The 24,303-nt window shown below is 43.1% G+C and overlaps 1 protein-coding gene across 7 annotated transcripts; it reads left to right on the top strand.

Annotated features, from left to right (window-relative positions):
- The first annotated feature begins 207 nt into the window (after positions 1–207).
- rif1 (replication timing regulatory factor 1) lies at positions 208–23,985 on the top strand. Of its 7 annotated transcripts, XM_035914361.2 has the most exons (37): positions 208–382; positions 856–904; positions 1,802–1,936; positions 2,023–2,101; positions 2,192–2,288; positions 2,466–2,596; positions 2,756–2,850; positions 3,997–4,186; positions 4,304–4,396; positions 4,573–4,711; positions 4,800–4,951; positions 5,771–5,888; positions 5,966–6,145; positions 6,528–6,638; positions 7,129–7,191; positions 7,829–7,929; positions 9,272–9,358; positions 9,444–9,517; positions 10,830–11,010; positions 13,528–13,635; positions 13,716–13,865; positions 14,133–14,232; positions 14,316–14,605; positions 14,706–14,908; positions 15,093–15,186; positions 15,268–15,399; positions 15,628–15,770; positions 15,858–15,947; positions 16,037–16,091; positions 16,645–19,276; positions 19,391–19,557; positions 19,641–19,769; positions 19,847–19,933; positions 21,614–21,744; positions 21,855–22,005; positions 22,096–22,219; positions 23,122–23,985. In XM_035914361.2, exons 3-37 carry the CDS (start codon positions 1,821–1,823, stop codon positions 23,409–23,411), a joined length of 7,083 nt encoding a protein of 2,360 aa, XP_035770254.2. In that variant the 5' UTR covers positions 208–382; positions 856–904; positions 1,802–1,820; the 3' UTR covers positions 23,412–23,985. The 7 variants fall into 7 exon arrangements, with proteins under 7 accessions (XP_035770254.2, XP_006805840.2, XP_035770252.2 ...); XM_006805777.3 differs by having other exon boundaries at positions 16,645–19,557; positions 19,850–19,933; positions 21,629–21,744; XM_035914359.2 differs by having other exon boundaries at positions 16,645–19,557; positions 19,850–19,933.
- The last annotated feature ends 318 nt before the right edge of the window (positions 23,986–24,303 follow it).

Genomic DNA, 24,303 nt, shown 5'->3' with positions numbered 1-24,303 from the left:
TCAGCTTCATTCAGCACTCTTACCCCTGGGAACACTCTCTACCACTTTTAAAAGGCACAACTGTAAACAGCTATTCACAATAATAACTGTACGCTCTGTTGTCTCTCAGAGCATTTTAAGCTGACGCTGTCAGCTCTGGGGCTCTCCTTATAAGTTCAAAGGGGCAGGCCGAGTGTGACGTAGCGGGGTCAAAGGTAATTTTGTACGTCGGCGTGGTGGTTTGGCGCCAGCAAATTTCGCGGGGTAACGGCACAAGACACAGAAAAGGAGGCTGAAATAGGAGCCATTAAAAGCTGCACTTCACAGAAAACAATCCAAACAGTGAAGCTTATTTGCTGCCGTCGGCGCTGTGTATGTGTCCCTTCTCATAACTCCGACCTAGGTGAGCAGTAAGTGTCAGCAGCGGGGACGTGCTGTGTGTGTTGGCTGAAACAAACAAACAAACAAGCAAGCAAGTGTAAACAGTCGTTTGCTTAGCCATGCAGGTTTGTGTTCTTGTTAGTGAGGCTAAATAAGGGGGGATGAGCAGGGACGTTTTAGCCGCAGTGTTGTCTGCCTGTGTGTGCGCCGGCGCGAAAGCAACTTTGCTAGCCGGAGACTCGACGTTTAGCCTGCTAGTGCTGCTAATTTGTTAAAGCTAGTTAGCAGGCTGCTAATTGTTCAGTCACGATTCAGAAAATGCGTCCAGAGGTTTTGATGTGTCAGTTCAAAATAGTTGCTCTATTTGTGTAGAATCCAGCAATGGCATTAGTAGCGAGACACTGACAGGCTGATTTGGGAGGCGTTTACATCGCCAGCTAAAACGAACATGTGTCGCAAGCCTGTATTTGAAGCCCATTCTTCACTGTGTTACAGCTGTATCTACAGTGGCGGGTGATCGCAGCTTCACCTACTTCTCACTGAGGTACGTAAATGCATCGTTTTACTTGCGTGATTATTTTGCAGTGTGACAGTTCTGGGGTAGAAGCCCGCTGTTAAACAGCTAGCTTATGCAGTGTGAAATATTCAGACAAGGAAATTGCCCCCCCCCCCCCCCCCCCCTTCAACCCCCCCAGCACACATATAGACACACAAAAACTAAATTTAAGTGGAAATCATCACTAGTACTAACGATGGAAAATTAGATAATTGGGATAAAAAAAATATGTCAGAATATCAGTGATGCAAACATATGGCATTGACTAATATCGCCACTGGCGTCTGCCAGTGCTGTGTCACAACTGTGCCAATTACAAATTTAACTTTGTATAATATTTATTAACACATCCAAACCCAATATCTGAATGAATGGGAGATGTGTTTACAGATGTGTTAGTAAAGAAATAGGAATTAAATGTGCGTTCTGAATGGAAATGTTTATTTTATGTATTTGTGTGTAGTTTTAAAAATTAAAAAACATGATAAAAACTAATCTCCATATAGCTGGAGGGCAAACAGTGTGTACGTACCCTCAGGTGGTAAATGAGAAACGTGGTTGAAGAGAGAGACAGTGGATTGGATGTTTCTGTGGTTTAAAGACAGTGAATTTGCTAAACTCCAGAGTCAAACAGAACAACAGACGTTTGGTTTAAATTAACTGGGTGAAGATAAACCTGCACTTTTGGGATTTTATTACAACTGTGAGTCTGATTTCTTCTTTTTCTGTTGAATTTTGACTTGAGCTGCCACTAGGCTGCACTTTCCAAGAAGATTCTGATCTAGGGTGCATAAACTCTGGACAGTCTATTACAGGGCAGTTCTATAAAAGTTTATTTTTATCCATTTTCCTCATGTTTCTCCTCCTTTTCTGCTCCTCTTTAAGGGCGAGAAGGTGAGTAATAATGATGGCGACGGCAGGGCCTCTGAGCAACTCCAGCTTCCTTCCTCTCCTTGAGTCTCTGGAGGACAGCACTGCTGGACAGTCAGAGCAGACAGATGCCTACCTCACCATCGCCAAGTAAGTTATGAGCCCCGGTATGTCAAAGTTTGACGTTAGTTAGGACTAGACCACAAGTGACAGAATATCCTGTTGTTGCTGTACAGTCGGCTCAGTGGAGAGGAGGGGCGCCAGTTCCTCCCTGCAGTTGAAAAGCACTTTTCTCGCTTGGGTAAAGCCATCTTGGTGAGTCTTCTGTGCACAAAATTGTCGGAAACTTACATTTTCCATGCTTATATTTAAATTTTAAGCCTTATTTTCTTATGCCACTTCCAGGCTCACATAACTAGTCCAAATGCTGAGCTGAGCCAAGCTGCCTTACAAGCCTTGGGGTTTTGCGTATACCATTCTCATGTTGTCTCTGGAGTCTCAGGTAACTTCATGTGTACATCAGACAGCATTTGTGTCTTGCAACAAAGAGAGAATTTAATTGCACCGAGAAATGTTTGTCCTTCTTGTACATATGACAATAAACGCTTTGAATCTTGACATCATCACTGCAGATCTGACTTGGCCAGATGGAACTGTTATTTTTGTTTGTTTTTTGCAGAAATCTTTGCAGCGGAAATACTGTCAGCACTTTGCTTGCTGGTGTCAAAGGCGACTGATAAGAACACTTGCACCAGGGCATTGTGGGTGATTTCCAAACAGAGCTTTCCTGCAGAAGAAGTTGCTAAAAAAGTGAGCAGCACCTGAACCTTATGTGCTACAATTTCAGAAAGCATCGCTGTTACTGAAAATGTTGTCAGGTCAACACTGCTGAAAACGTAGCAGCGATTTCAGGAGCAGAGGCGTTTCCAAAGCTGCTGTATTGATCCGTGTTGCTTCTTCTACACTCAGGTGCCGTCCATACTGGGAACACTGGAGAGCATGTGGAAAAGGGAAGACATCCACTCTGTGGTAATGGAGCATGAAGCTTTGAATGTCATAATCAGGTAAGATTTATTTGAAGCCAGACTTCTGGATAACCAGAGTATTTTATTCTGCCCTGTTTTCCTTTAATCATGCTCTGTGGGACATTCTCACTTTGGGTCGAGGGAAATGTCACACAAAATGGAATATTAACACTCCCTGCAGCTTTCTAAAATAAGTCATTTTACATGATAATGAGAAATGGATTGCATATTTTATTTGAAACCCCCAACATTGCTTTTTAGTCTGGATAAATGTCAATGCCAATGTCCTTTCTTTAGTTGTCACACCTCTTTCATGTTAGCCTCTTGTGGAAGAAAACACATCTGCTTTTAGTGCTATTGCTTAGTGTAATATGAGTTAGAATACTGAGCGTCTGTTTGTGAACAGATGTTGTGCAGGTAAATTGTGCATTTTGTTCCCCTGCTGTGGAACGCATGTCAGGGGACTTTGGCATAGACCAAGAAACATTCTTTCTAATGGCCAGCAGAGGGCAAAAAGTCCAGCTGTGTGGAAGTGTGGCAAAACAATCATTATGAACACTTTATAGATTCAGTTGCTAGTTTGAATTCCTTATATGAATACACATACTTAGTCAATAAAGCTCATTCTGATTATTGATTACAACATGAAGGCAATTTTGGAACTTGTGGTCTTCATTATGGCCAGAAGGCCAGAAAAAGAGGAGTATAGCTAAGGTTGATTGGCGAGTTACTGCCATATGAGCATGCATGCATGAGCGTGTTCCTCACTTACTTAGTCAGAGCTACCCCTCACTCTTCACATCCAGTTTCAAAACGCTAATATGGCATTGGCCACACAAAGAAGCTTCACAGTGGGACTCTGTGTGGACCAGAGCTCTGACTGCAGCTGATCGGCTCTCGCTGAAGTGCTTCAAAAACCTTCAGCCAACTCCAGCAGGGAGAGAAATGACACATTTTGGATGATGAATGTTCCCCCAAGTCTGATGTTACAGCAGTGGTGGTACTCTCCATTGGTGCAGCTTTCATTTCAGATCTAAATTTCTAGATTGTGTCATTCCAGATTTTATTGGTCAGCTCGTCTTGTTTGAAAGTGTGGCCTCTTTTGTGTCATAAGTACTGCACATGGACAGCTAAAATATTTATATTGGAAAATGAGATGGGGCTCTCTGTCCTTGGTGTTTGTAGGATGCTGGAGCAGGTGCCCACCCAGATGGGCGAAGGAGCAGTACAGTGGGCAAAGCTAGTAATCCCTCTGGTGGTCCACTCTGCATCAAAGGTGCGTCTGCGGGCCGCCGCAGCCATGGAGATGGGCATGCCCCTTCTACTGGAAAAGCAGAATGAGGTGTCTGCTGTTATTGAGACAATGATGTCCACAGTGAGTAGTCTAACGTCTCTATGGAGTTTGATGCTTGGTGTTGCTTGTGCTGAACACCTGTCCAGATGAAAAGGGAATTGTAATAATCTCTGCTCAACTGTCTTTGTGTCTTCATAGAAACTGATACCAGAACTGCAGAAACTTTTCATGTCCAAGAATGAAACCAATGTCCTGAAGCTGTGGCCTTTGTTTGTGAAACTGCTTGGGAAGGTAAAGTCTGTATATTTGGTCTCCGATATTTAAATAAATGAGTGTAACTTAGTAGTCATTGCGTCCAGAAATTCTGAGAAAGGCCTGTTGGGTTTGCTTAAAACTTTGGAATTCCTTGTTCTTTTTGAATGATAAGAATGGACTGATCAGCCAGGTTAACTGTGTCTCCTGCACAGCTGCTGCACAGAGGAGGTCCCTTCATCAACTCTCTCCTGCACCTGGAGGAGCTTGGTTTCCGCAGCTCGTCTCCTACCATTAAGAAGATCGCCTTTCTTGCCTGGAAGAGCCTCATTGATAACTTTGCTCTGAATCCAGGTGAGCCCCATTACACTCCTCCTGTCTTTAATAGGAAGTTCAGTGGTCAAACTGCAATCTTAAACCTATACCCTTGGTGCTCCCGAAGACATCTTGTGCAGTGCCAAACGTATGAAGCTCCTGATGCAGCCGCTCACATCCATCAATGTCAGAACAGAAGCCCTGCTGCTCACCAAGGTGGAGGTGTGGTGGTACCTGGTGATCCAACTGGGGCCCAACCTGTCACCCAACTTTGATCAGGTTAGATTCCCAGTTTGTTTTTTCTAAAAAAAAAAAAATCAAAAAAAAATCATAGAATTAATTTTCTTCCTTGCAGTTCTGCTTCTGTGGCAGAGTGGACTGGCTGCAGCGCCTCACACTTGTCACACCGATTTGCTCTGTTCACAGTAAACTTGGTCATACATTATCCCCAATTCTCTGACTTTGTGCGATTTTAGTGTGTGATTGCAGTCACTGGTGAAGCTATAGGGTAGTTTTTCTCAGTAATTAGTCATGTTTAAAAGGTACTGCAGACTTAAGCTAATTGACACTGCGGTAATAACTAGAGATCTGTTAAAAGTGATTTAAGTGTGGGACAATTACAGTAAACAGTCAGACATCCTGCACTGTGCTTATTTATTTATTTATATGCACCTTATTCCAAATTCTTTTATCAGTTTAACTTTGACCAGTCTAAGATGGGCTAACCTTCAGTAGTACCACAGTTGGGAACTTAGCCCTCTTTCAGCAGTAGATACTAGTCCTACTTTAATACTTCATATGCATCATAGCTGTATAATAGTGTAATCAACTCTTTGGGTTACATGCTTCTATGAGTCAATATTTAGACATCTTGGTAACAGAGTTTACTTGAACAGTGAACAGTCACGGAGGTCCTTTTTTTTTCCTTTTTCTTTTTTTAATAATTTTATGGAACAGTACTGCATTATTCTTTCTTCTTAATTCATGCTGACACAACTTTATTTCCATCTACACCGAGTTTACTAGCTTGTCAGTTTTTCCTAATGTGTGATGAAGTGTGAAACTCTGGTGTGAGTGAAGTGTTTCTGTGTCTCTCAGGTTTCTGTACCTCTGCTCCAGTGCACAATCGGCTCCGACTCCTCCTCTTCTATACCAGGCACTCCTTGCAGAACTGTCGTTCAAAATAGCGCTGCTACTCCTGGTACACCCAAGACCGGTACGGTTACTCCTCCACATGTAATGCACTAATCCAGCTTACACAGACACTGATGTAGTGTTTGTTTCGGTCTGCAGCAAGTGCTCCAGGCTTCAACAGCCCAGCCAACACATCTCGGATGAGCCTGAACTGCAGCATCCAGCTCGCCTCCTCGATACCGTCGATTCAGCTGCTCGGACTAGAGATGTTGCTGCACTATTTTCGAGGTCCAGAGGTTGTTGCGACTGCAGCAAAACACAAACTCATCCTGAGTCTCGGTGGGTCAGAGTCACGTGTTTTCTGCATTAGCCTGCTTTATAGTTGTTCCTTCAGGCTCCACACAGGGAGGTGCAGAGATAAACACACTGTTTCTAAAGAATACGCCTTTTAAATTTCAAATACTTTTTCTGTTTCATTTTCTCCATTGCTCTATGTCCAGTTCCATTTTGGTCTTTTTTTTTTCTGGCAATGGAGCCACAGGGAAGAGAAAGTGTTTCACTGTAGATGCGGAAATCTGACTTGCAAATCTGTCTCCAAGTGCAAATTTTAAAAAATCATTCACAGGAACACAGACAAGAAGATCTCATCCAGTTTGGTGTTTAAAGAAGTACTTGAGTTTAGTGTGTCTCCTCTATACCTTTTAATTGTTTTTCTTTGTAGAGCCCCTGAACCACCCGCTCCTCTCTGGTGCTTCCTCCTTTACTAAACATGCTGCTGTGCTCATCTCGAATACCAGAGATGGCTTCATCAACATTGGAAAAGATGCTCCAGGTAAACCTCACAGAAACATCCACTGACTGACATTCACCTCGACTTTGATTTGGAGATGAATTTTCAAAACTAAATATATTTGAAAGCATTAGAAGAAAAATGGCATTTTTTTCACCAGTGCTTATTAACACTGGTCCAAACAAAGCCATTGCTGCTTTCAGGCGTGATGCGGAACTGATGCATCATTTTGGCTGTAAAAGTTGAGCCTCGCCACTTGTAAATGAGTCAGGGGGCTTTTTTCCCCTTAATGTTGTCACTGGGAATCCTGATGTTAATGAGGAAATCTTTTTAAGATGAGGAGTTGGAGAAAGGAAGTAGTGTTAGGGCGACAGACTGCTAATCATGTAGGTCTGTGATAAGAGGTCTAAAAGTTCTTTGTCACAGACTGTTGAAGGATTTGTTGGAAAATAGGGTGACTGATTACTTAAACCTGAAACCTGCTCTCCTAAGTCCATATAAACATAAGCTTATAAGCTCTTTTCTCCTGCAGAATCTCTTCTGACCCTCATATGGACAAGTCTTGTCCAGTTTGTTTCCCTGACCATAGAGTCTGGTAAGTAGTGAAGGTACCTGATTGATTTGACAGTGTGTAATGTTTATGGTGGGATAATCTAAAGTGTTTAATTCGTTTGCATGTATTTATTTGTCTCGTTAACAAATGTAAGTTAGATTTGGTAAAGAAGTAACAAAGCATGGAGAAGGCTGCGGGAGCCTTTATGCACACAGACTTTAGTAATCATTCATCTTTGCTGGCAAAACTGTGGCAGTGATTATCTGCAGACAAACAGAAATGTCAGCAGTTTCCACTGCTCTTTGTTTTTGTTGTAGTTAAATAACTAATCATGGGTTAAATTTCTAGTTGTGTTGTGGCTGCTGCTCAGCAGGGTGGGCTCTTAAAGTCATGGGTCTGACCTCAAAGCGCCACATAGAGCACTCAGATTGGGTCTGGGCTTTGTTCCATGGGAGGACGAGCGAGACCTCACCGTCCTCTTCTGCCTGACCCTGTCACATCTCATCATCAGTTTAAGTTGGAGCGTTCAGGTCTTCAGTCTGGACTGCTGTGACAAGACTACAATTCTGAGGGGATCTGTCCCCAATGATGACTCTCCTCTCATCTCAAGCAGAGCCTGAAAAGACGACAATATTGATGTTGGACTCGCTGCTGAATAATACTTGTGCTCTGTCGTTAGGCAATAAGAAGGAGCGACAGGGAAGCGAAGTACTGACACTGATGCTTCAAGCTCTGCAGAGTATCATCGCCTCAGAATCTCTGCCTGCAGACAGAGTCCTGGTAAGGTTATGCAGAAAGCTTCAAGACTGACTCACTTACTGAAAATTTAACTAGAATTAGTCTGTTCATAAGAAACGCAGAGCTTTACAGACTGTCACTTATAGAAATGGTTTGAAAAGCAGCACCAAAGGATAGGTTTTTATGTCAGATTGTGTCATTCCTTGAGTTGTTTCTGATATTGTTAGCTTTTTACCTGTTTTAATAAATCAGAATACTTTATTAATCCCGAAGGAAATTATAGGTTACAGCAGGCAGCATGCTAACGGCACATGTGCACTTACAAAGGAATCTTCTGACCAAACTTTACACAAACATCACATTGGGAAGTCATGTCAGAGAGGTAGGCTGATAGGAAAAGACAACGAAAATACATAACATGAGGTGAGAGGAGGAGAAAAAAAAAACTCCACTCAGACTGAGCTCCTAATGGGAGAACAGTTTGAGAACAGAAAAAAAACACCTCAGTACAAAAAGCACATGACTGTCAATACACCATAGAAACACAAGACAAGCAACAGGGGTGGGTAAGGGTGAGAGAGAGAGCCGGTGTAGACAGCGCATCCGGTCCTGCAGCATGTCTGTGCTGGACATCTGCCCCGGGAGGGGAAAGCTTTGAAGGCGTTTGGAAAGGCAGGGGGGATGAGTGTGTATCAGTGTATGTGTATGCGTGTCCAGAGTTCAGCTGAGACGGTGTCCTTCACCCTGCCAGGCTAAGTAAACAATTTTCCAGCCAACCCAGCTGGCCTTGCGTAGGATAGGAAGAAACAGTCTATGCACAGTCTGTTATCAGGGTGTTTTTGTTCGGCTCCAGCCTTGAGACCACATCTGGAGCTGAAGTGGTAGCTGCATGAAATGATCGTGGTTTTTACATTAGTGCGAACAACTCATGTGAATTTCAAAGCTGTTCTAGCAGTCCGACACTGGTCTCTCAATCTCCCGTTGGAGAGCCGTGAGCTTCTCCATGATGTTATCCAATTTTCGCTCAGCGGTCTTATTCTGAGTGTTCACGGTAGCCTCAAGCTTCTCCAAGATCTTATCCGTGCTGCGTTCGATGAGCCCATTTTGAGAACTCACGACTTGTCCCATCATTTCAATCACAGCGGGCAGCCTTGTGGGGTTTTGAACAGCCGATTCCGTTTTCTTTAATCTTCGATAAGCCAGGGCCAAGCCAGCTCCGATCAGCAAGAACCCTGTTATCATGGTTCCGAACAGGTAGATGTCTTCGATCGACAGTCCCGCCAGGCACTGGGCTGCTTCTTTGGGTGTTGGGTCTGTTTCAGTGCTCAGAAGTTGTTACTGCACTGACTGTTTTTTTTTTTTTTTTTTTTTTTTTTTTTCTTAGGTTCTGTTTGAAGCCACAGTGAAAGGAATTCCTCAGAGAGTTCTCAGTTCTGCATCTTATCAAGTGGGCAAGATGGACGTGCTAAATGTGAGTGCTTCATGGTTCAACGATTAGCATAGCTCCATGGAAGTGCTTACACAGAATGTTGCTTAAATGTTGTTTAACTCCTCAGGGAACACCTGCTCTCTTCCTCCTCCTCCTCCTCTATGACAGCAGCATGCTTCCAGCCTACGCTGAGGATGAGAGGTGGGTCTACTACTTAGTTTGATTCTCATTCCACAGGAACACAATAAAAGATACTGGTAACATCTTGTGCATTACTTCCAGTAATTTTACTGAAAACTGTATAAACTGGCGGGGGGGAACAAGACCTGCTACAAATGGTAAATGAAGTGGTTCTTGCATAGGGCTTTTCTACTCTTCCTGAGGACCATACATACAAGCACTTTCTATGATTAAGTGCCTTCTATCTACCATGAGAGCTGAAACGGCTCACCTGGCTCCTTTCAGTGTTGAGGAGAAGAGGCTCTACTTTAAGTCTTGAGTCCCAGCCAACATTCGATGGAAAAAATTTTTCCTTCTTTTGAATCTGAGACCTCCATTCTTTTGCTCACCACTCAGAACTCGGGACCACAGGTGAGGGTAGGAACGTATTAGACTTCTAAATTGACTGGGGCGGCATCCGCATCACTGCTCCAGTCCGTCCGTCAATCTCACGCTCCATTCTCACCTCACTGGTATACTTAAAACCGCTCCACCTGGGGTAGTTACTAATCCCTGACTCAGAGTAGGCACGTCACCCTTTTCTGGTCTCAGCCTTGGGAGGCCCAACAGTCACTACAAACAAGTCCGACTTACTGGTGGCAATACAACACAAGCTCTTGCTATGGTTGAACAGGGATCTAATGAACATAATGGGCCAGACACCCCATACTCCTGAAGCACCCTCCACAATGTCCCATTGGATGCTCCTTTCCTGTTGTGTCCACCTGTGGAGGCATCAGTACAAGTAATTATAACCACCTAAATTCAAATGAAGTGTACAATAATTTTTCAGCCTGTCAGCCACTTCCTCTATCTGCCGGTGGTACTTACCGTGCAGGCGCTTGTCCTTCCATGATGGTTCCTCCTCTTTCTTCAGTTTATGCTGCCTCAGTTATTCACTGAACGTGCAGCTGGTTGTGGCCATCTTCCTGATGTATTTGTGGCTGTTCATCGTCTCATCCTGGACCGTGGTACTGGCACTCACTAGTCCCTGGCCTCCTTCCTTCTGCTTAGCATACAGCCTCAGGGTGCTGGACTTGGGGGGGAAACCCTCCTTGCATGGTAAAGAGCTTCCTTGTCTTGATGTCAGTGGGTTCGATTTCCTCCTTTGGCCAGGTTATTATCCAAGCAGGGGATCGCAGGGCGTAGGTGTTGATAGCCTGGATCTTGCCTAGGGACCCTTACTGGATACAGACCCCACCCCGATATCCAGTTGCTTATATATTAGATATCTATGTATGCACACACTCTCATCTTCTTTGCTTAATGCATTGCCTCCTGAATCTGTCTGCAGGTTTTATCACTGCCTTCAAACGCTGGTCAACTGTGGACTGTCAGGTCCAACCTCCCCTCTAGCATTTGCAGAATCGCTGTTGGGTGCCATCAGCCGCAGTGCCACGTCTCTGCAGAACAAGGAGCAGCTGCTGAGAATGTGGAGCGTGGTCGTCAGCTCCCTCACTGACATCGTCACACAAGTAGGAGCGGGATTATTGACAATCACTGCTGTTGTTTAATAGGGACATTTAAAAAAAATCTTTGTTTCACTTTGTCTGCAACAAGTCAACTTTGAGAAGACAATATTTTTACCTGTCTGAATGTTGACGTTTTAGTGTAGATTTTAGAGGCTTGTTTGATCAGCAGAGGGGTTCTAAGCAACACATTAGCCTGCTTTATAAAGTGGAACACAGGCACCGTGTGTTTTTTTTTTTTTTTTTTTTTTTTTTTTGAGGACTGGAGGCAGCACTGTTTAGATAAATGTAGGGGATAAACTAGATGGGGCCAAGGATAAACTCTGGCACTAATGATACTGATACAACTGCCAAAAGCATGTTTAAAAATGATTACTTTTGATAGGGTCAAGGTTATTTAGTATCCTTTCATAATATCATGACAGTGTTAGTTTTTCTACCTGTGTCTTTGTGGTTTTTCCAGCTTCCTCCCACAGTCCAAAGACAGAAAAACGCAACATAATTCTCCAAAGCTGGAAGCAACTTTAGGGTTTGCAGTGCAATGGTGGAAACCCTGAGTATGAAGAACAAAGCCTTGCTTGGTGGCCCACTTATTAATATATGGATGTAGAAAAATGCAAGTTTAAGACCAAATAACTTTAGAATATACATCGCGTTCCAAAATATTATGCAAATTGTGTTTAAGTGTCATAAAGATTAAATAAGTTGTTTTTCAATTGAACCCATGGATGAAATTGTGTCTCAGGGCTCTTTGGATGACTGAAATCAATCTTGGACACCTATGATCATTAGTTTGCCAGGTGAGCCCAATTAAAGGAAAAACTACTGATGTTCCACATTATTAAGCAGACCACCATTTTCAAGCAATATAGGAAGGAAAAATGATCTCTGCTGCTGAAAAGCGTGAAATAGTTGAATGCCTTGGACACGTAATGAAAACCTTAGATATTTCACGAGAACTTAAGCGTGATCACCATAATGTAAGAGATTTGTGGCTGAGTCAGAGCACACATGGGTTTGTGCAGATAAAGGCACAATGAGGAAGGTTTCTGCCAGACAAATGCATCAGATTAAGAGAGCAGCTGCTAACAAAGCAGCAAACAGATATTTGAAGCTGCTGGTGCCTCTGGAGCCCTGCAAACATCAAGGTGTAGGATCCTCCAGAGACTTGCAGTTGTGAATAAACCTTATATTTGGCCACCCCTAACCAATGCTCACAAGCAGAAACGGCTGCAGTGGGCCCAGAACTACATGAAGACTAATTTTCAAACAGTCCTGTTCACTGATGAGTGCAATGCAACCCTGGATGGTCCAGATGGATGCAGTGGTGGATGGTTGGTGGACAGCCACCATGTCTCAACAGGGCTGCAACGTCAGCAAGGACGTGGTGGAGTCATGTTTTGAGCCAGAATCACGGGGAGAGAGCTCGTTGGCGTCTTTAGGGTCCCTGAAGGTGTGAAAATGACCTCTGCAAAGTATGTGGAGTTTCTGACTGACCACTTTCTTCCATGGTAGAAAGAGAAGAACTGTGCCTTCTGCAACAAAACCATCTTCATGCAAGGCAATGCACCATCTTATGCTACAGCGAACACCTCTGCATCATTGGCTGCTATCGGCATAAAAGGAGAGAAACTCACGGTGTGGTCCCCATTCTTCCCTGATCTCAATCCTATTGAGAACCTTTGGAGCATCCTCAAACAAAAAAAATAAGAGGGTGGGAGGCAGTTCACATCCAAACAGCAGCTCTGGGAGGCTATTCTGACATCCTGCAAAGACATTCAAGAAGAAACTTTCCAAAATCTCACAAGTTCCATGGATGCAAGAATTGTAAAACTGCTATCAAATAAGGGGTCCTATGTTAATATGTAGCTTTGACCTGTTAAGATGTTTTTGATTGAAATAGCTTTTGACTTCAGTAAAATTGATCTACTAATGCTGCAAATTCAACAAATGACCATTTTCAATTCTCTACTATCTATAAAATGTTTTGAAACTCTGCGTAATAATTTGGAACAGTGCATTTTCAGTCCATCCATCCATCCATTCCCGCTTATCCTTTTCAGGGTCGCGGGGGGCGCTGGAGCCTATCCCAGCTGTCATAGGGCGAGAGGCAGGGTACACCCTGGACAGGTCGCCAGTCTATCGCAGGGCCAACAAACAGGGACAGACAACCATTCACACTCACATCCATTCGCACATTCACACCTAGTGGCAATTTGGTTTATCCAATTAACCTATCCCCACAAGCTGCATTTTCAGTTATTTTTGAAAAACACTGTTTTCATTAGCAGTTTTGTTGAGTAACATTTGAGTTATACTCTAATGGTTGAAGACACGAAAATGATGCTGACTGTCATTTGAATCGACTATTTAGGAAAATCAGAGAAAAACATCATTTGCATAAAAATTTGGAACGCAGTGTAAAGGTTTTTATTTTTGTACCTTAACATTCTGTTAAAGTCTTATTTAACAAATGTAGCACCAGCGTTTAACTTTGACTCTTTTTTTTTTTTATTTTGACAGACTAATGAAGTGAACCAAGGTGACGCTCTGGAGCACAACTTCAGTGCTATGCACTCTGCCCTGATGCTCCCCATTACACATCTCTTACACGGCACACCACTGCCACAGGTCTGAAAAGAAATAACAAAGTCATGCTTTCCATTCAGTCCGCTTCAATGACCTCATTCTCATCCCTTTAATTTCTTCAGCTGGCTCAGAAGTCGATGCTTTCTTCATGGTCCAAGCTCTACAAAGTATTTGCTTGCTGCTCTGCATTGGTGGTCACAGCTGAGGAGAACATCTGCTGCGAGGAGCTCTGTACAAAGATGGATGCTGCAATAGACAGAGAAGCCCTAAGGGTGAGTACATGGTGACGTGTAAACAGCTTTACATAGAAGCTTTCCAGCAGAGCCGAGTATAACAAGCTCAAACCTTAACTAGACTTTATTTCATGTTCCATAACAAATATGGACAAAAAATAAACATTTTCAGAGATGTGAATATTTGGAAAATAAGCTGATTCATCAATCTGTCATGATTTTAAAAAAAAATCCACAGTGGTGAGAATATTGCTTGTAGCCTTTAGAAGAACTCTAATCTGACTCTGAAGTGGTCTGATCCTTCAGGTTCCTTCGACATTGAATGCTGTTGCCAGTATCCTCCATGTCATGGTCGAGTGTGTGGACTTCTCTCCGTACACGCCTCAGTTTCAGCAGAAGCTTAAGTGTAAGAACTGAAACAAGCTTTACTTCATCTTTTATGCAAATTACACAAATGCACTTAGTTTCTAACCCTGTCATTTCTTCCAGCCCCCCATACTCCTGTGAATTGGATGCGAAAGAGGAATAAAGCCCTGGGCAACCTGTCTATGTTCCAGTCCCTGCTGGTACAGTGTTTAGAGGTTTATCTGGAGGACCCTGAGACTTCCTCTGAGGCAGTAGGCTCAGCCCTGCTGTCCGTCCTTTCTGCTCTCTTCACCAACCTCGTTCTGGCAAATGTTGTCCAGGAGGCTCTGAACTCTCTGATTCATCCCCTCACTCTCCTTTATAAACATGCAGCCAGTGAGCCATCCAAGTTCACCTCACAGCTTCTGGGAAAGGTGGGCTCGGCTCCTCATCAGCTGACCAAGTAGGTTTTTAGCATTTATCATTTTAGGGTTTAGTTTTAACGTCTGTCCTTGTCTCTTCCCTTCCCTACAGTTGGAGAAACTTCTTGGTGAGGTTTTCAACTGCTTGCAAAGCCGTTCCTCTCTGGCCTACAATGATGAACTCCTGGCTTTGCTCTCTCCTCTGCTTTGTGTGGTGTTTCCGCACAAGAACAAGCACCTCCGCACCTCAGTCACCCAGTTCTGGAACTCCACCTTTGCCAATGCAGTCAGCCTCACGTATCCTGATGAGATGAGGTGATTGTCTTCATTTTTTTTAATGAGTTCACAATTTTTATTGCATTTAAAAACTACTACTGTGGAAAAAAAATACTCCTACAAAGGCTCCTATGGTTTTATTCTTATGGTTTTATTCCTTCTTATGGTTTTAAGACTCTAATGTCACTGATATTACCCTAATATTTTTTTTAAATAAACACAGGCCAGTATTGAGCCAGGTGAAACAGAAGACCCCAATCATTCTTCCTGGCTTCGAGGTCGTCAGTTTTCCCGATGAGCTCAGTGGACAGTATTCAGTGAGTTGTCCTAGTTATCTTTGTTTTTCACTTTTGTGATTTCAGCTTTATTCAGCACTTTCTCTCTGTCTCTGTGTTCAGAGTGAGAATTCTCAGTTGGAGACAAAGCTCAGCGGGATGCCGGTTTCATCTGTGGGAAAGAGGGACTCGCTGCTGGGAAAGACTGCTGAGCTGAAGGAGAAGAGCTCAATGAAGACCAACAAGCCAGTTTCTGTAATTTTAGAATCAAACTTGATAATTTCCTGAGGGACATGTTGGATGAAATAAACACATTGGGGGGGGGGGGACACAATTCGAGCCTCAAATTAACCAGCCAGCTTATCCATATTGATTTGTTTAGATACTCATATTAAAAACACAACATCAATTAGACATGTTATAATTAATAATCCCATATTGTCGCCCTTAATTGCAAAACTGATTTCATCTGTTTCCCTTCAGACAAAACTGGACTTTGGTTCACCCAAGCCACCCCGCAGGGAGGTCTTGGAAGAAGAGGCATCCATCGACTTTGTGTTCATTCCTCCTGAGGCGAAGGAGAGAGTTCTGACAGAGCATCAGAAAGAGGTGAAAAGGACTAAAAGGTCAGGTTTACCCTCTTTAGCCTGTTTTCATTTGCTCATTTGGATTTCACATGATTGTTTATGTAAAGCAAATGCTTTTTGTTAAAGAGTTGACATTCCTGCCATGTACAACAACCTTGATGCCTCTCTGGATACCACGGCCTTCACACAGTACACACAGAGTCAAGAAGACTCTTTGTAAGTTCTCAGAATCACAATAAATCCCTGCTCCCTAACAATAAAATATATTCAGAATTAACAGAGAATTTATTTATTTTCCTCCACAGGGACAAATTGCCAACTGAACAAGTCGATGTTGTAAACGAAAAGACTACTGACAAGGTAACAAAACACACAACTCCAGTCGGGTTCAAATTTCCAAGTCTCCTCTTGGGGGAGGGGGTTGATTCGATGTTTTTGATTTGTTTGGACAAATCAAATGGACATTTTTAGTTGACTACATAAGCTAACAGCAATGAGTACATCAGGGGTCTCGAACTCCAGGCCTCGAGGGCTGGTGTCCTGCAGGTTTTAGATCTCACCGTGGGTCAACACACCTGAATCAAATGATTAGCTCATTACCAGGCCTCTGGAGAACTTCAAGACATGTTGAGGAGGTGATTTAGCCATTTAAATCTGCTGTGTTGGATCAAGGACACATCTAAAATCTGCAGGACAGCAGCCCTCGAGGCCTGGAGTTCGAGACCCCTGGAGTACATACAGAGATAACATAGACATTGTTTTGTTCTTTTCTATAGGCACCAATCAGCTCAACATTGAAACCAAACCGCAATTGCCAAATGAACACTATATAGATATATTGATCAGTTAGTTCTGGTGTACATCTGTAGAGAGAGTTGATAACTTTTATTTTTGTTTCTTTTACCTTCCTCAGATGGACACTGAAAAAGAAGATGCTGAAATTCTAACGAAAGAGACTCAAGACTATGCCAGCCCAACAGATGCAGAGAAGTTGACAGAAAATGGCAAGCAGCAAGAGAATATCCCAGAGTGTGCAGATGTTTCGATGGAGGAGCATGCAAAGAGTGACGATAGGGGTGAAGATGTAGACAAGGAGTCTAAAGAAGGCACAGGCCCTGACATCTCTCCCTCATCCGATTTGGTTTCAGGGACTCCCCAGAAACCCAACAGTCGTCGTCAGTCTTTCATTACTCTGGAGAAGTATGTTGAGGGAAAACCCGCCAGCTCCAGCACTGCGTCCTCATTTACAGGGCCTCTTTTAAAGATATCCAATAGCCAAGAACCCTCTAAAACCAGCAAGACATCAGCCTCTCAGGATTCATCTCCTGTCACTTGTCCAAACTCTCAGGATTCCCAATCCATTCAGACAGGAAAATCTAGCTCTCAGTGCTCGGTTAACAATGCCGACGAGTCCCCTCGAAGACCCAAAGACTGTAGAACAAAAACTGAGCCCGTAAAGCTGACTGAGAGACTGTCTAATGACTCAATGGAGGATGAAAATGTCATCCCAGATACACAGACTGAAATGGAGACCACAAAAAGACCTTCTATTTCACAGGAAATAATTCCCTCAAGTCAGGAAGAGGAATCTCAATCAGCGCTGGAGGATTCTCAGTCATCTCCAAGTCAGACATCTCCCAGTGAACCCAGACGATCTGGACGCCAGAGAGTCAGACCTCAGCTCCCTGGAGAGGACCCTGAGGAACGGGAAGCCAAATACTCGCATGTCAAAAGGAGACGTTCTGGAGAAGAGCCTATCAGTGATTCTCCAAAGTCTCTGATGCAGAGCAGACCAAACACAAGAAGTAAGCAAGCTGCAGAGGATACCGGTAGAGATGGATTGCGCTCAAGAGCTCAGAGGGACTCGGGTGAGTCGAGCCAAACCAATTCTCAGGGTAGAGCTCGCAAGAAGATCAAACTGAACACCAGTTCACAGGAGTTACTTGATAAACCTGGACGTAAAAGGAGAAGCACCAATGAGTCCAGCCAAACTGATTTAAGATCAGACAAGCAGTCTAATCATGAAAGCCAATCACAGGGTAGGCTTAGTCAACAGAGCAAAGCATTCAGTGATGAAGATGGATTGGAAAAAAACGTTTTGCCTGACACAAAGGAGTCTTGTCAAACTGCCACAGATGAGCAAGTAAACCACATTGAAAAAGACAAGGAGTCAGATACAGACTCCCAAGCAATCATTCTTTCTCCTCAAACTGGCGGTGAGTCCCAAAAGTCAGAAAACAATGGCGAGAAACAGAAGGAATCTGAAATGGTTATTTCTTCACCTCAAGTTAAAGGCCAGTCGCAGGAGTCTGAGCCTAATGGAGATGCCAAAAAGGATTCTCAAGTTGTCACTACTTCTCCAACTAATAAGTCCCAAGTTGGCTCAAGCACGACAAATATTTTAGGCAAAGAACTACTCAAGGATGAAGACAACGAACTAGAAAGTAGAGAAGACTCTCAAGTGATCACACATTCATCTACTGATAGCCCCTCTAAACGTAGATCAAGAAGAAGTAAGGTATCATCTGAAGTGTCAGAATCTGAAGACAAAAATGACGATACAATTTCATCAGGAAGGCAAATGAGGTCTAATTCTCAGATAACAAATTCTGTAGTCAGCCAGGCAGACGCTCGAATTGGAGGAAGGACTAGAAGGAGCAAGTTATTAGAGGAGCAACTAAAATCGAGTCCTAGCTCTACACCAGAGAGTTCCCAGTCATTAGAGCTTTCCGGTTCAGAGTCCTCTCAGGGCAGGGGCAGATATTCCAGACGAAGGTCCTCTCCAGCGTTAATGGCAAGTATGGAGTCCTCAGAATCTGAATCCTCTGAGGTCAGAGAACACTCAGTCATTACCAAAAAGAAAAGAGGGAGGCCCCGAGCATCACTTCAGAGACTTCTTTCAGTCGAATCGAAGGACACTATTGAGAAAGATATGGAAAAGGTTGACACCGATGCCTCTCAGGAGTTGGATAGTCAAATCACAGAAGCAAAAGATGTCACTGATTTGGAGGAATCAAAAACCCAAGATTCACCTAGTTCTGAGTTGATCCAGCATACAAATACAATTGAAGCTCAAAGTAAAGAAGAGTTGCCAATGGAAGTAGATGATGTTCTAGGTCCAGAACCTCAAGCTGATGACTCAAAGCAAAAGACTGTGCCAGCCAGTAAGACAGAGCAAAGAGACTCTGAAACAAATGGTGATGATTCCACCACACAAAATCACACAGGGGACTTGGAAATGATTGAATCTGTCAAAGTGTGTAATGAACAGACACTTGCACCTCCTAATGAGGCAACGCACAGTGTGCAGGTCAGGGAGTCACCAGAGGAGAAAGCTGATGAAGTGGCAACAGAAAAACAAATGTTGGATTTAAATTCAGATCCCCAAGGACCTCCTGAGGAGAACACGGACACGCAAATGGAGAGTCAAAAAGTTACTGGTGACCTTTCTGAGGAGGAACAACATGCTGCTTCAATTCAGCATTCAGAGGCCAGTGCTGAGAAAGAGACCACACCACCACAGGAGAATGAAAAAGATGGTCAAAGTGAGATTGTGGAGGATGAACAGAATACTGCCAGCACTGATGCTTTGACTGATGTTTGTAAGACTTCATTGCAATCAGAACCTACAAGTAAAGGCGATTTTCTTGATTCTCCAGTGAAACAGAAGGACCTGGAGACTGTAATGGCTCCAGATACTGGACATAGCCCCAGCAGTGGCAAGACCAGAGGTACCTGGTCTCCTTCTGCTTCACCCTCTACCAGTATTCTTAAGAAGGGCCAGAAGAGATCACTGGAAGTGGACACTCCTTCACCTCTTGTTAAAGTGAGTGATGAACACATTTTGGTAAAATGTATTTCAAATAAACATTGGCTTGAAATATTTTTTTTTTTTGTTGTCGATTGTAGTCCAGGCGTGTGTCCTTTGCTAATCCAATCCAGCAGCAGGAAACTGCAGACGACATCGATCGTCGTAGCCCAGCCATCAGAACCAGCTCACCTAGAAGGTCAAGGGTTACTAATATTCCACAGCCAAAGGTACGTTTGAGCATCAGTGTTTGTAATTGCGATATTTTACAAGCATGCAAACCCTGACGGTCTTCTGCTTCTTTTAGCAGGTCACTACTCCAACAAAGGGCTTGGTGATACTGAATCCTAGAAATCTTCACAGCCCAGGTTACAAGAGCTCCAAGAAATGTCTGGTAAGCACACAAATGTGATATTTCTCACCAGTAAGCTGCCACACACAAACAACATTTTAGCCCAGTGTGTTCTTTACTTCTAAAGCTTAGTTTCAGACTTCTGAAAAATACATGTGGCTTTTCTTTTGGACTAGATGGTGCCAGTTAGCTGCCCAGGTAGCATGCTGGCTGGTCAGGTACAAATATGAAAGAACTTTAATGTATCAATCAGATTTCTTCTTAAAGAAGTTCAGAAAGGAGTGCTGTTGCCATTGGAGATTATTAATACTCTGGTCTTTAGTAGTTATTGATAACGCTGATCTCTCTTTAATGTCCCATCTCTCTCCCCTCATCCCCAACCAGACTCGGCAGATGTATTATTGTAGGGTCTTCACCTTCAAGCGACTGTTGTTGGAATTTGGCACTGTATAAATTCAATTGAAAAATGTAGCCTCAGGCCCATTTAGTACAGATGGATTTCAGTACCCGTCCTTAGTTTTGCAACTGGGATGTATCTGGAATAGGGCTGCCACAAATGATTATTTTGATAGTCGACTAGTCACCGGTTGTTTTTGCGATTAGTTGATTAATCAGATCATGCATCCATTGAACGTAAAACGTTCAGCTTATTGCACCAGCATGCATCTACTCTTATATAACTATCATTAGCTTACAGCTTGAAGTGTTTATGGTATGTGCTAACTAAAAATAAAAACAGAGGATAGTTTATTAAACTTTTAATGAAATTTGCAGATTGTCTCAGTCGAATTTAATAAACTCAGCAGTCTGCTCCTTGCTATCTAAAATATAACAGGACACTGGAGTAAATTCAATGTGCTGGGAGTTTGGTGTTCTCGCCGGCTCTAGTGAGCCTTGAACCCCAGCTAGCTATTGAGCTGGTGGGTAACAGATGTCTCAGAAAATGTCCGATCACTTTTGCAAATATGTGATGTCTTGATGAACCGAGAAGATATTTGAAGTTAGGTTTACCCAGCTACATTCTTGCCTGAAAATATGTTAAAAGTTTATTTTGTGACCCAGAAAGAGTAATAAGAGTAATATTAAAACTACGTAGCTGCTATTGTTGGAAACTGGAACTGGCTGAGCTGCGCTATGAATTCTGGGATAGGTTGGGCCACGAAGTATACACCCCACCCATCCTTCAAATCTGGGGAAAAGGAGGACGCATTTGGAGGAGTCTTCAAATTTGCACTGCCTTTGTCGCGTTGCTGTAACGTAATCGGCCTACAAATGCAGTCTCTGAAGGATGTGGCCCCTGAATTTTGACACAGCGATGATACCGGACACTGCTTTTTCTTCTGTGGGGTTTCACGGCAGCTGGCATCCTTGTACATGCAGTGCTGCCATCTTCTGTTTCAGTCTGCGATTACACTCTTAAATCCTACTACTTATTCCTGCGTCTTTCGGGATCTTGCAAAGCTTCAAACGACGCGTTGACTATTAAATTAGTCGTAGACGTAATTGCGACTAGTCGCCTAATTGTAGCAGCCCTAATCTGGAATCCTGCATGAGGCTTCACTCATGTTTTTAGAATCATTTTTGTTGTTGTTTTCTTACCAGAAAGAGAAGGAATGACCCAAAAAACGCTTGCATAGGTCCAGAATTTCAGTCGTAGTAGCATTAACATCTTGATTATTCAAGCTTTACATAGGTATCAGACTTCATCCTAATGGTACATAGAACCTTTTTTGTCAGATTTCTGAAATGGGCCAGGAACCTCGACCTGTCTCCAGAGACTGCATCTACCCTGCCCTGGTTGGCTGCTCTACACCTGTGGAAGCTGTGCTGCCTCAGATTTCCTCTAACATGTGGTGAGGACAGCGCGGGGTTCACCAAAGGAAAATTTTGGTCAAATATTTATTCTCTGTTAATCTCTGACCAAAGTAACCAAGACTCATTTAACCGTCAATCTTTCTCATAGGTCTCGAGGTTTTGGGCAGCTTGTTCGTGCCCGAAACATTAAAACAGTCGGTGACCTGAGTGCACTGACTCCCAGTGAAATCAAGACTCTGCCAATTCGCTCCCCAAAGATCTCTAATGTGAAAAAAGCACTCAAAATTTATGAACAACAGGTACCTCAGTAGGCTAACACCACCCAGCACAAACACTAACATTACTGCAGCTTTTCCACATGTGCCTGATGTCTCACTGTCATTTTCCAGCGTAAAGGACGGGGCGGGGATGAATTGAAGAGTTTTGATGAAACAGAGATGATGACTTCTGAACTGGAAGAGACAAGTGTCCCTCAAAACGCAGAAGAGGATAAACCCTCAGGCGACACACTGGGTATGTAAAAATTGCGTATTACATCAGTGACAAGTTAATGTCCTGAGTGATGCCATGTAGGGCTGCACGATTTTGCATAAAATGAGAATCACGTTTTTTTTGCTTAGAATTGAGATCACGATTCTCTCACGATTTTCTTTTCCAATATAAATATTTATTGCACTTATTAACTGCACATCAACTTCGTAACAGTTGAGACTGAACATAAAAACAATAAATAAACATAAAAACAACAAATGTCTCACATTTTGTCGTTGCCGCAAAATGTTGTACTGCTTGAAATTCCATCTCCACCGTTGCTCAGCACTGCAGGTAGTGCAACAATAGAAAAATAGTTGCGGGACAGCACTGTGTAGCGTTTGTCTAGGGTGTTGATCATTTTCCTAAATCCCTCGTTTTGCACAGTGTTGATGGGAGCCATATCTTTGGTCAGGTGATAAGTAATAGCCTCCGTAATTTCTTTGTGCCTGCGGGAGTTCGACGTGTATAGGGAAGCGCTGTATAAGGTTCCCGTTATTGATGTTTGGGTGGTTGACCGGGACGGATTTTCTCCTGTCACTTTCTCGTCATCCCTGACGTGCTCTCCGTTGTTTTTTCCCTGCCAATTTTAGCAGCCAGCTTCTGTATCACGTGGTATAAGGCTCTACCCTTGTCATCTGTTGAGCAGGAAGAGTGAGCGCTTGTTTTCATGCAGATTACGTCCCGGATCAAAATGCGGTACAATCGTCGTAGTCTTTTTTTTAAATCGTTGTCATTTGGAAATGAAATCGCACATAAGTATGAATTGAGATCGCGATTTTCTAACGATTAATCGTGCAGCCCTAATGCCATGCTAATGATCTCTTGTGTAAGAGTTGATCTCTTTAGAATTATGTAAACAGAATTCCTCTTTGTGTTTGTAGCAACAGAGCTGGTGGACGAGCCTGTCTGTGCAGATGAGAGACCTGAGCAGGATGCCTCAGGGAATCTGACACCAGAGGTGCCAGATGGAGATGAGAAAATTGAATGCCAGCTACCCCGAGACAGTCTGTCATCAGAAATAGAGGCATTGTCCTGCAGAATGACACCACAGGAACTGAGCGTCTGCTCCCCACAGCAGCTTGTTGAGATGCACGATCAGTTGGGAGGCATGATGAGACGTGTCGTGGTTGAGCTGCAAACTCGCCTTTGCCAGACAGACGGCAAACACTGAAAGGACTGAAGCATCAGACGGCTGTATCTGTTATGAAGCACACACCGAAGGGTTTCAAAGACTCTGCAACGAAAGATACAAATATTTGAGAATGGTTTAATGAGCCCATTGTACAAAGAAGATTTTAGGGTTTTAACTTAGTATCCCTTTCGGGGGGGCGGTGGCGTTTCCCTCTTGCTTGAAGGACTTTTTAATAAATACGAGCAACACATTTCACATCATCTCTCATGCTATGCTTGAGGTTGGGTTTATACATTTAAGAAACACTGAAAGGGAAGCACAGTTGCACAGTGATGATTTTTAATAGCTGCAGTCTCTGCATTTTACATTTAAACTTTCTCTGCACATTGTGCACATTGTTTTAAAGGACTGAGACATTTATAAACTAATTCAATGTTCCCCATGTGCAGCTGAAGCCTTCATGCCTTGTTCATATGCTTTCCTCCCATGTGCCTATTCTACAGGCTGATAAATTCCTGTGTTGTGATGTTTTGTAGTTTCAGAGTTTATTTGCCTTTTGTCATCTCACTTAAATATCCTGTTTTGTTTTGATTTGGGTTTTTTTTTTTGGGGGGGGGGGGGGGGGGGGGTTACGTAGACATTCAGCACTTCATTCTTTGTGGGTTTTTTTTTTGTTTTTTTTTTAAATGCTTAAATAAAATAATTTGAATATGCTCATTAAATCCTTAAACCGGTCTACATCTCCTTCTGAAAAAGTACAAAGATATTTGGTACGTTTCTCAGTTTTCTTGACATGTCTCCACATTGGTTGCTGGTCACAGTAAGGTTTTCTGCGCAGATTGCTGACTTGAAACAAAAGTCATAGCATTGAAATATACTTTTAAATACTAGTACTGCTTGTTTTGCTTACCATCTGATTTCACACTTCCTT

Source organism: Neolamprologus brichardi, chromosome 16, assembly GCF_056152115.1.
Source record: "Neolamprologus brichardi isolate AB-2024 chromosome 16, ASM5615211v1, whole genome shotgun sequence".
Lineage (NCBI taxonomy): Eukaryota > Metazoa > Chordata > Actinopteri > Cichliformes > Cichlidae > Neolamprologus > Neolamprologus brichardi.
Note: the sequence above shows the minus strand (reverse complement) of the source record. Positions and strands in the feature narration are given on the sequence as shown.